Source organism: Perissodus microlepis, chromosome 2, assembly GCF_051167445.1.
Source record: "Perissodus microlepis isolate ML-2025 ecotype Zambia chromosome 2, ASM5116744v1, whole genome shotgun sequence".
Taxonomy (NCBI): domain Eukaryota; kingdom Metazoa; phylum Chordata; class Actinopteri; order Cichliformes; family Cichlidae; genus Perissodus; species Perissodus microlepis.
Genome location: NC_140462.1, coordinates 29,824,390 through 29,836,537, shown reverse-complemented (window position 1 = coordinate 29,836,537; position 12,148 = coordinate 29,824,390). Strand labels below are relative to the sequence as shown.

General features: G+C 39.5%; 1 protein-coding gene across 5 annotated transcripts in view; it reads right to left on the bottom strand.

Annotated features, from left to right (window-relative positions):
• LOC146392881 (teneurin-3) overlaps positions 1 to 12,148 on the bottom strand; it is a 136,068-nt gene that overhangs the window by 53,838 nt on the left and 70,082 nt on the right. For 4 of the 5 annotated variants that reach the window (XM_084954843.1, XM_084954835.1, XM_084954861.1 and 1 more), the window contains exons 7-8: positions 7,064 to 7,189; positions 4,692 to 4,906 (exon numbers count right to left, since the gene is read on the bottom strand). In XM_084954843.1, coding sequence (XP_084810969.1) covers positions 4,692 to 4,906; positions 7,064 to 7,189 — 341 coding nt within the window. The remainder of the gene's footprint in view (positions 1 to 4,691; positions 4,907 to 7,063; positions 7,190 to 12,148) is intronic. The other variant, XM_084954869.1, reaches the window with a different exon arrangement.

The following is a 12,148-nucleotide window of genomic DNA, read 5'->3' as shown; positions in this document are numbered from 1 at the left end:
ACACAGTACTTTACTGTGAGATGTCTAAAGAACCAATGCTGACTGCAAGAGATTATAATATGAACATTTATGACCACATATAATTTGATTTGACGTAGCTTTTTCTTGCAAGGTGAGTCTGTGTTTGATTATTTAGCAAGTGCATTAATTGGCATTAACTCTGCTTCTCATCTTATGTTCTTGTGCTGTGTTTAGTAACTTTTTTCCTTCCCTTTTTAACATCATACGTGTATCTGTTAGCTTTCACAACAGCAGACTGCCCGAACAGCCATTTAGGAAAAATGTGTACATTTTAGGGACAGAAAATGCCCTGGGCTCTCCCTGAACAGGCACTGTGCTAGTGAATGAGAACAAATGCAACTTAAAGACACGGTGACCTCAGGCGTTTTCTTTTTTATTGCTATATGTGAGGAATTTAGCAGCATATCGATATATTAGCTCCAAACAAACACTGATTTAAAGGGTAAACAAGGAGTAACGAGTTATTCCTGCCAATGAGTAAATTGGTACATCTGGTCTCACTGCACCTGCTCGACACCTGAGCCTCATTTTGACTGAAGCTGCAAGGTACACAGAGCTCTGCAGCAGAAAACAGTGTAACACAAAAATCCCCAAACATGCTACAGGCTGCAGAGGAGTACATCTGATGAAGACAGCAGATCCCCTGGCTAACGCAGTTGTTAGCGACACAGATGCACTGAGCCTATAGTGAAAGGCTCAGGCTGGAACAGAGTCTGTGGATTTCTTCGGAGTGGGATGCATACAGATTGGCACAGTAGCTGTTTTTAAAGAGCTCCAATTCAAATCCAGCGATGAGGCTGTTTGCAGAGGGCTTTGATGAACTGTTTAAGCCATTGATTTCTGACTGACACCACAGCTGAAGCACTTTTAAACGGAAAATTCAGACACATACGTTTATAAAATTTGACCACATATTAAAATGTTCCGTTTATTTCAGCTGGAAGTCAACACTTCATCATTTGATTTCAGTAATAACTGAATTTACAAATAATTTTAACATTCTTTTGTAATCCACATTAAGGGTGATAAAAAAAGACCTATGGAATATTCTGTCTCACGGAAACACAACAAATGTCCAAATGGATTAAGAATGGGGACAAAAGGTGAATTAAAACAGGATTTAGTGCTCAGGAATGTGACAAACTCAAAGGCCCAGGCGACCTTTTAGTTGACTTGCAAACGACTGAGAAGAGAGCATTAAGCGAGGGGCAGGAAGAGTCAATGCTGTGATTTAAAGCGTTCTGAGAAGAGCAGGGGGGCAGGGTAGGGATATTAACCTGGCGGAAGTTGACTTCTTTGTGTTGTTGACTTGAGGGAGAAGTAATAAAACAGTTCATCCCAGAAACCCTAAACTCCCCGGCCAAGTGCATACATCTCGATTAGCTTGTGTGAAAGGCCCCCTCCCCAACTCATCTCAATCCAACAATACGGGTGAGTAACAGTCAAGAGACCAAGCGTGAAGAGACTGCTGGATGCCCCATGGACAGAGGAGGAATGCTCAGAGGCTGTGAATGCCTTTAGATTGAGTGGACAAGCCGTAGTCATACAACAGAGTACAAATTGCTAAGAAAAAAAGAAAAAAGGAAAGTTTGTTCCTCCCAACTTCTGGTTTGTATCAGCACAGAGAGACACTCAATAGCAGATGGAGGAACTCTATATTTGAGAAAGGTGGAAAGGCTGTTGCACTTAAATGCAGTCTTGTCTTCCAAGCTGTGAATACGACGAACAGTCAATATCTCTCATTGGGGTCTTTCATGCTCAGTTAAGTAAATGCATTGATTTGTGCCCCCAGTGCCTGAATAGAATGTAATTTGGAACACTGGACACAGTGCCCACCATTGACAAGCTTGAGTGTCAGTGCAACAATTGCTTGAGACATAAAAGTAGTGTCTTGTTAATTAGTACCCTTTGGTCTTTGATTTTGTTGGGCTACCTTTTTTTCACCTTGAAAGTGCAATCCAGCTCACCTATTGTCACTTGCATTGGACTCTCTTCCATCAAGAGTGGCCCAAACTGTCTTCACTTGAGTGAAGCCCATCTTTACTAAGAGAGAATGTCGAGAAGGTGAAGCTAAGAGCTTTTGCTGTCAAGTGTGGTGGAAAATAGCCATTGTCTGAGTGCTTCCATCACCATCACTAGACATTGGACATTCAGATACCCAGAAATGCCATTCAAGTGACACATCAGACATTTTGGAAACACTTCAATTTGCAAATGGCAGCCATTTAGTGGAAGTGAAAGCTGTGCATGCCCACACACATGGGCAAATCAAACCTGAGAGCAGAAAATTGAAATACACCGAGTTCTAATTTGCAAAAGCCCCCATATTCATATAGAAGTAAAGCAAAGGAAAAAAAACAACCCTTATGTAATCTGAATTTAATCTGGCAGTTTCACCCACATCTTCTTTAGGACACAGTGAAATGGCTTCCACAGATAATAGAAAATGCAATCAAATTTCTAAATCCTGCCACCACAACTCTCTTCAGTAGATATAAGCAAAAAAGGCTTGTTCGTAGTGATAAACTCACAGATAATTACCGTAATTATTCTTAAGAAAAGTGTTCGGTGAGAGATTTCAGTAGCTCGTAAAACTTTACGGTTTTTGGTTCAGTCTCACCGTTTGCCTTTTTTCCAGACACAGCAGGCACCCATTAGTGAAAAGCCTCTATTAACCAATGCACACAACCTGATAATGGAGCACTGAGCAGCTAAAAAGCCTTTACAAGGTGATTAATATGTCAGTACTGTGTTGTGCCCTAAAGGTGCAAATAAATAAATGATTAAAGGTTAAAAAAATAAAATCTTTACATCCTTAATTGGATGTACAATAATTTTTGTTGATGCAAAACATTAAACATACAGGGTATTATATGTGCAAACAAACTGAGAACAACAGAAAAAGGCGTTTGATTTGATAGGCAGTGCAAAAGGAAGGATTTCCAGAAACGTCAGGATATCTTCACTGTTTTGACTTTATGTTCATATCCACCATTGAAGGACGTTAAATGTAATTAAATCTGTTGAGAGTTGAACAGAGCAGCAAGGGTGAGACCAGTGTTGGTCAAGTTACTTGAAAAAAGTAATCAGTAACTAATTACTGATTACTTCCCCCAAAAAGTAATCCCGTTACTTTACTGATTACTTATTTTCAAAAGTAATTAATTACTTTAGTTACTTTTAAAAACACGATTTACAACCTGAATAGGTGATAAAGCGATAGATCTTTCAGCCCAATTCTACTTTTTCTGCATAATCCATCATACAAAATGTAATCAAATGGAAAAGTCTCTTTTTTTAACTTGTTTTATCAGTTTTAATCTTTTAACTTTATGCATCAAGCAAAAATTTAATTATATGCACCATTCTCTGACTTGAAGAAATTAGTTTAACATTTAAACCTATTTTCTGTACATTCCAGCACATAAAATAAAATATTTTTTTTGTGTTTACACTCAGTCTTTCAAATAGATGCAAGTAAAACACAGCAGAAAATAAATAAAATCAAAGACTCAGCGGTCCTGTTGCTCTATTTTCACCTGTAAAGCAGGAGTAGGGTAGACGGAGGTGTGCTCTGGTGCAGGTGTGCCGCAGCGGTCAGTGGAAGGATACGGCAGCTTTCCCATTACGTGGTAGCGCACTCGGTGCTTGTTTAGGGGGGTTTTTTTGCTGTAAAAAGAAGTTTTCTTCCCACGCACAACGGACGTTAATACGGAGCCCCGGAGGGGACATGGGAGAAAAAAAAATTAAGACGGACTTTTGCGAGCTCTCGCAAAACAAACTCGGGATCTCGCAAAACTTTTGCGAGCTCTCGCAAAACAAACTCGGGATCTCGCAAAACTTTTGCGAGATCTCGCAAAAGTTTTAGCCGCATTCTTCCCGTTAGCTTCGAGCTAATGGGAGGTCGAGACCTACTACAGCCGGGAGGAACACCGCTTTCCCGGCACATCGTGCCTCGACCTCCCGGTCGGCTTCGAGCCGGCGTCCGAAGAATGCGGCTAAAACTTTTGCGAGATCTCGCAAAACTTTTGCGAGATCCCGAGTTAGTTTTGCGAGATCTCGCAAAAGTCCGTCTTAATTTTTTTTTTCTCCCATGTCCCCTGCGGGGCTCCGTACGTTAATGTTTTTTTCAGTTTTTATGGAATCAAACTCAAAATAAGGTCAGTACTTCCACGCTTTAAACGCTGCACGCTCATACTCTCTCCCGCACTCGATATATTATCCATTGTTAATCTGCACACAGCTGTTGTCACGAACGTCGCACTCGCTTACGTCACTGTCATGAGACATTCTCGCAAAAAAATCACGGTTTTAGTAACGCAGTAACGCAGCGTTCCTACAGGAAAGTAACGGTAATCTAATTACCGTTTTTGCAATAGTAATCCCTTACTTTACTCGTCACTTGAAAAAAGTAATCATATTACAGTAACGCGTTACAAGTAACGCGTTACTGCCCATCTCTGGGTGAGACCAGATATTGGGGTCCTAAATCTAGTTACACTAGTGACAAAGAAAGAACCATCCAAGTTATCCCCAGTAAGCACATTCTCTAGCAATATGCTTTCACCGCTTATCAATCGGACTTTTCAAATATAAGACGATGTGTTTTGGTTTTCTTGACTCAGTTTCACACTATCCTAATTTTAAAGAAGTTACATCAAAGCCTTTACCTGAGTGTGAGATGGTGCGAGGCCCTTTCGTCCATAGACTCCAATCAGTGCATTTTTCTGTACTGAAATGTTGAACTTAAGAAAGCCTGGTTCCTCCATGTTTATTTGAGAGTGCCAGAACACACCCGGTGGAATGCTCTGACCCACTCGCTTCCCTATGTCCACCTGCCCAGTATCGATGGAGTTGTTTTCCGGATGAAGCACGCTAGTCCTTCCTATAAGAGAGAAACAAACCCGAAACCATAGAGTTAAGGTGATATTGACTGAACACAACCATCCAAAAGTTTTAGAATAACTCCAAAAATAAGTATGAATTCCAGCAAATAAATCATACAAAAACTAGTAACTAAACTACCCAAAGAATGAATATATAAATAAATAAAACAATAATTATAATAACAGTTTAAGTCACTGGAAAGTAAGAAAAAAAGACAATAAGTTTAATAAAAGCAGACATATTCAAGGATTAAGAAAAAGGATTAACAGCTTTCTCACAACAATGGAAATAAGTACTGAAAGTTAATGCAAACAGTTCCTATAGGTGCCTCAACTTTTAATGATCGCTCACACAGCCTTCGTCTCTGTGCAAAGCCCGTACCAGAACCGACTTTGTTACTACACCTTCTGATTATTACACTCTACTGCAGGAACTAGTACAGGATAATGCTATCAAAATGGTGGAAAAAAGGAAGACCGACTGGTTGGTCATCCTAGAGCACGATAATGAGCCAAAATATCGGAAGAAGAAAAGTGGACAATGATGGAAGGGCAGCAGAGTCCCCATATTTAAACCCCATTGAGCTGGTTTGGCATTGGCTGGCCACACTGAGAAGTTACATTGTGCAAGTTCCAACAACAACTGGAAAAAACACATTTTTTTTAAACCATTTGACCAACAGTGCAAATAAGTCATCACAGAATCTTTAGCTATCCTCTCATTTTTCATATATCTTTTGCTTTGCAGCATTGAATTGTTTTATTCATGCACAGGGGCATAATAGTCATATCTTTTCCAAATGAATTGTGACTGAGCAAGGGAGTATTAAAAGTAATGGTTCCCTGTAGTCCATGATGCACTGCTCAACAACAAAATGACCAGATATAATTGCCCTTTTATAAGACTAAGAGGCCAAGTCTTCCATTTTTACTTTGGTCCCGGTGACTCATAGACTAAGCCTTCATATCAGATAAGGTCTAAATGGAATCTGTTACATATACTGAGCACTACCTTGCCAGACCAATAACAGCAAATCAAAACAATTTGGAGAATGATGTCTTTAAACTGTGCCCTCCGAGTGGCAAAGATGGAGAAATGGTGGGTTTAAATATAACTCATACTCAATTAAAAAACTGTAGCTTGCGAGGTGCTATTATAAGAATACATTTTATTGTTAAGAAAAAAAGCTGTAAAGCATTTTTAAACCCCTACCATCTAAGGCTCTGCTGAGGAGGGAATGCAGCTGGATGATACACTTGCATACCTTTACGGCTTCTTCTGTTCTTACGCATTATAGAGTGTGGACATAGATATACTGTAGCTGTGGCTATATCTGTTTGTGGCAGACCCCAGTTATTTGCATGCCTCAGTGTTGTGCGTGTAATGAGGCCATTGCCTGTCACTTTAGCTTCAGTCAAAGTGAAGACTGGAAGCCAAGTTTACCTCCAGGGAGAATAATAGCTGACTATTGATTGCCTTTAAACAGTCCAAAACCTGTCTCATGCTATCTTAATTAGCAGTACTTATGAGGATTTAAATCTAGTTGAGTTTAAACAACTGAGCTTTTGCCTGGCCTACTCAACTCAATTATTGTTTTCATGGCCATGCATTCTAAATACTGTGTGCGCTTAGAGATTAATTTGGTGGCTTTTGCTGTAAAGGTGAGCTGCAATGGCCCGCCTGCTTGTTGATGAATACACAATGGTCCGAGATTATGATTAGAGAGTAGAAAGCTGTCTGGAATCAGTTAATTAATATTCAGAAGGTGAAAGATCTCAATAAATTTGAAAGTCTGGGCATTGAGCTGAATGTGGAAGCCAAATGTTTTGCTGCCGCAATTTGTCTTTATTGCCATTTAGACCTTTGCTTGATTTAATTAATTTGTGTGTCGTTAAAACTCATTCTGCTTTTTGTTCTCCAAAGTTGACATTAAATTTCAAATGCATCAACTAAAGAAACCCTTGACTTTAGATGAAAGTTTTTCATTCATTGGCCAATAACTAATCAACCCCTTTCATTTAAACTGTTTAGTATTCAGAATATTTCAAACCCACACAATATATTTTATATACAATCCAAACTAAAATCCAGTGAAGCCAACAACAGAATAAATAATATTAATATTGTGCATTACATGTCATTCTTATTTCCTCACCATCAGCAGAGAGAGCTGTCCCTACACTCGACTGAGTGGGCCCTGTTTTCCCAACTCCTCCATTTTCAAAAGCCGGCTGGTTGTCCAACTCTTGGAGCTGCCAATTGAGGCCGAAAAGGTGCATTGCTGTGAAATACACAAAAAAAATAACTGCGTGGGCTTGTAGAAATAGATAAACAAATAACCAAATAGTGGCACAGAAACAATCAAGCCACTTAAGCACAAAAGACCAGTGGGAGTGCACAATAGTTGAATCCGATGCAGGGTGAAAACAACAACAGTTTAACTTCCAATATTTCAGTTTAAATTTTGTTTTCAGTGACTATGCTGCCATGGGTGGTTTTTATGTAAACACAGCACCGATACAGGCCAGACAGAGTCATTTCAATCAATAGTTAGCAACCCCGTTGCTGTGGCATGTTTCCTTGGGGAGCGCTGTTCATTAATGCTCCAAAGTGCCTGGACACAAACCGTTACTGTATTTAAGAAAGCAGCAGGCAGGATTTCTATTTTGGCGAAAAGCTTCCACTTCAGACAAGCACACAAGATACACTGGAAAAGTCGTAACTTCTCCAACACTAATACAAAGCTGGAAGGACACAGATGCAGCTTTATGTGTTAGAAGAAGATGGAGGAAGAGAGAGACACACAGAGAGTTTGATGAAAGTGTAAGACCATGTATTGAGACAGACACTCACAGCAGGAGAGGGAAGTGAGAGGGTAAGATGCTGCAACACTCCAGTTCTCTTACATAACTAAACTGTGACTGGCTTTCATTCAGACAACCTGCTTTATTGTCGCAGTATTGGGTGCAATCAAACTGTTCTTCTTGTTGTTTTGGGAAACTGAGGTACTTCTGTGAGCACAGCGAGAGGGCCAATCTCCTTCAAAGTCACCAGCCAGGAAACATGCTGAGGAAGCATCTTGATTTCCGACCATTTGATCTGCGGGAGGAACTTTTCTCCAACACCCATCGCTTGCTGGGAAGATGGATGTCGACTGCAGCAAATAACTTGAGAGGTGGATGTAGGGCCAGAGAGACTATCAAATGTGAAGGAGACCAAGAAGAGACGGAAAACTGTATGGGCAATGTATTAATAGATACTTTGTTAAGAAATCAATTGAGTGCGTGTGTTTTTTAAAGGCTACTGTTGGAAATGCTTGGCATCAATTCAGTCACACAGGACTCGTCCTTGGTAGATCGTATGAACAGGTGCACCGGTGGCTTGAATTTCAGTGAAATAATGGGGATAGCACTGAGTGATAATGTTTACCAGCACATTCAGGTAACACCATGCTGAGTGTCAGAATCTTTTTTTCTTGCAGGTGCTGCTGAAACAAATCAGCAGCATCACCTGTAGAAATGGTTTCTGACTGGTTCATCAATAATTTTGACAAGTCTGACTTTTCACAGGGAGCACCTCCCGATGTGAAATCCTGTACGATCTGAGCACACCTGTTCTTTTTTTCCTTCTTTCTTTTTTCACTACCGATTCCCACATATAATATTTCAACTTTTTCTGAATATTTGGCAGTGTTAGAATCCTAGTAAGTCTCAGTTCAAATATAACAATCAGATAGGATGTACGTAACATATTTTGAACACCCTACAACAGTCTTATGTATCCTCAAAGTTAAATACAAACACAGCATAGTCTTCCATGGTCATATTTTCAGTTTTTAGACCAACATATTGGTTGCTTTTACTGAGGAGAGAATCCAAAAGAAACACGGTCTGTTAAGCTGGGCCCCAAATTGCAAGGCTCAGCTGGGGACACGGTGCATTAACCTAAAATGAAACACCCTCCGCCTAGAAAAAAAAGAGAAAAAGGAAAAAAATATTGTGGGACATAAGCTTAAAAAATGATTAACTGCATCAAAAATAAAGCAGGTAAAATAAAAGTTTGCATAACTTTTAATATTTTTTCTAAAGCTGTATTTGCAAGAAGAAAAAAATAAGAAATCTTACTCTAAGCTGGTAGAAGATTGTTTGCTTCATCAAACGAGACACTGAATGGCATGTGTGCACTAACAAATATAGTGTAGATTGACAGTCCCTATTAAACTACCAGTTACAAATTTTTGGGTACACAATCCATTACAATTTCTAAACCTTGTTTATTTATTTTGCATTATGGACCAATAGTGGCTGATTAAAAAATGTTAGAAATGGTTGATTTGAAAATAAAAAGGATCAACATAATGAAACATTAACAACAGTGTCCAATTAATAGCCGTGGAATTCAAAGTCCTTCAGGGATCCTGAATATATGCAGCAAATTCGATTGCATGTGGTTCACTCAGAACCACAAATACAAACACTCGTAAGTCTGCCAAAGCCATTAATCCTGTGAGGATGATTCATTTCTCTTTCAAATTTCAAGACAATCCATTCAGTAGTTTGGGGCAAAGTGGTGACCCTACAGAGTAACTGACATGCCACAAACAAAAATCCCACTTACCAAAAAAACAACAAATAAACAAATCTTTATACAAATCTCTCCCTCTGGAAAAAAAAAACGTGTGACTCAGTTGGCTCCTAATTGTAGATGCAGAGTCTATCTGCTCTGCAATCCTGTGTCCAGAATCACCAGCCATCCACCAGAAAGGAAACTGTGTGTGGCGGTATGCACTTGTGTGTCCGAGGCACCACAGAATCACAGAGAGCCCTTCCCTCTTTTCTGCTCTTAGCGCACTGGGGCCTGAATCCCTACTTACCTCATCAACAAATTGCTTTGAGGTGAATAGCCCTCAATTTATGAATTTGCATAAGTTATTCCTGCAGCCTAGGTCCATTCAATTAATATTTATGGTACCATGAGAAATTCTCTTCCTGAGAAAGAAGCTGGAAAAGCTAGCCTTTAATCGCTGATGTCAAAATTTGGCCTGTGGAACATCTACATGGACAATGAATAAGAGGCTGAATTTGTGAGTTGGCAACACGTTTGTTTGAGCTCTGATATACACATCCAATACTCCCCTGGCTACTCTCAGAGCAAATTCCCACACCTTGTTCACACGATTCTTGTTAGTGTTGTTACTAGACAAACAGAGTGCCAAATGAAATATGTTTCTGATTTATAGGTAAATAAATAAAATAGGCAAACTACTGTTTTACAGGATTCACAAAGCAGTCAGAACAGGTGAAGCTTTTCTAATGCCTAATATCCCCAAAAATCTTTAGTGAGTTTACCTGAGAGAAAGAGAGCTTATCTGGAGTGACAGAATCCCAGCAACAACTTGTAACTCAACAGCCTCAAAATTATTGAGTTACAGCTGTTTGATGGTTGAACCTGCTTCATACCATCTTTCTAGAAATCTCCCCAGGGGATTCTGTGAAATAAGCTCTACAGCTTAGAGTACACCTAAGATGTTCCTGTTCTCTGGTATAGTGTCTCCATCACACTCAAATGGCTTAACAATTTTCTCTACCACAACATCAACCAACACAAGGTTTGCTTTTTTGGTCCAGTAGCAATTTAAGAAAGCTCAGTGTCTTGGGAAGTTTCTGCACTTGATTGGCACATCAAGGTTCTCCAACACAGTACTCAGCTTTTTGCATGGGTGGAGGAACCTGCCCAATCCAGTTTTCCCTGGTAGATTTTATAGCCTTGTTAAAACCAAAGGTTCCTGCTATGTGTATATTGTTGTGATAGCCATCACCTTAATGAGGCAACCTTTGAGTAAATAAAATGAATAGTGCAAAATTGATTATTTTTTCTTTTTTGTGGCACAATGTTTCAGTGAATGACTTTCATACCAAATGAGAAATCTATAAGATGCACTTTGACGGGGCAAAAAGGTCCACAAAACAGTGGATGGTTTGTTTTTAGACATTATTAATATATTTTCTACAGTTTTCTGACATTGAATCACAAATGCAAAATAAGGGAAGTCTTTTATCTTCATTTACTTTCAATAGTATAATCAGTGAGGACATGCTTTGTTTATGCAGTTGAGTTTTAACTCCATTCCTAAAATCCACACGGTTTTCTCCCTCTGCATTCAATCAGAGCATTAAACCTGTACTCGGTCCTGATTGGCCTCCCTATATCTGAACAATCGCTGAAATTCTTCCAATCAGGCCAGTTTGCAGAGCTGGAACACGAAAGCTTCACCTCAGCAGGTTTGCCTCATTTGAATTGCAGGAGCTGCTGTTGTCGGTCAGCCAGGGTCTGATTTTTGTTACTGTTCTGCTGGTGAGGATTTAAGTCTTCAAATGTATTCAATAAAAAAAAACAAAACAAAAAAACAATTTATCTAAACTATACTTGTTTCCAAAAAAATCATTGCTAATAAAATCTTAACCTCGGTTTCAGAACAAAAAAGATATTGAATAATATGGTGCAGGAAACACGGTCTATTTCACATGCTGCAGATGAAGGTGTGCTTGCATTTGTCTTTGAGTTTGTCTTTGTACCAATGGGACTGTGTGAACTGACAGCGGAAAAGTATTAAAGTATGAGTGCACATTGTCGCTATTTGAGTCATTGCACCTGGCAGGTAAATTGGCGGTGGATGAAAGAGAGAGGAAGTGGTGGAAACACTCTCAGACACCTGAGGCAAGTGGCAGAGGGCTGCATCTGTTTAACTCACGCTCCCTCGCATGCGTGCACACATCGCTCCCTCGCATTTCTGCACCGAGCAAGATGAGGCGCACACTCTGGAGTCGGGCCAAAAATACAATTTCCAAGCATTCGACAGGTCTACAATTAAACAAGTTAGTGATTGTTGGGATGAAAATGTTGTAAATGAATCCAATCTGCTAGAACTGTTAGTAACAACAGCTGAACAAATGACAGTTTCTGCACATTCTTCCTGAGTAAACTCTGCAGATCTGTTATGAGCACAAGCGTATAACAGACAAACAAAAATAGCAACTGATTCCTTTCCACGGAGGAGCAAAGGTAAAATATTTATGTAGACATTCATTTTAATTTTATGATACAAGATCACGAACCACAACCAAGTAACTAAACAGTTAAGTCAATAAAGGGATTATGAATATTGATATTGATATAGCACATTTATGACCTCTCCTCCTAGAGCACTTCCCTCTCTATTTAGCAATAAAACACTAGTTAT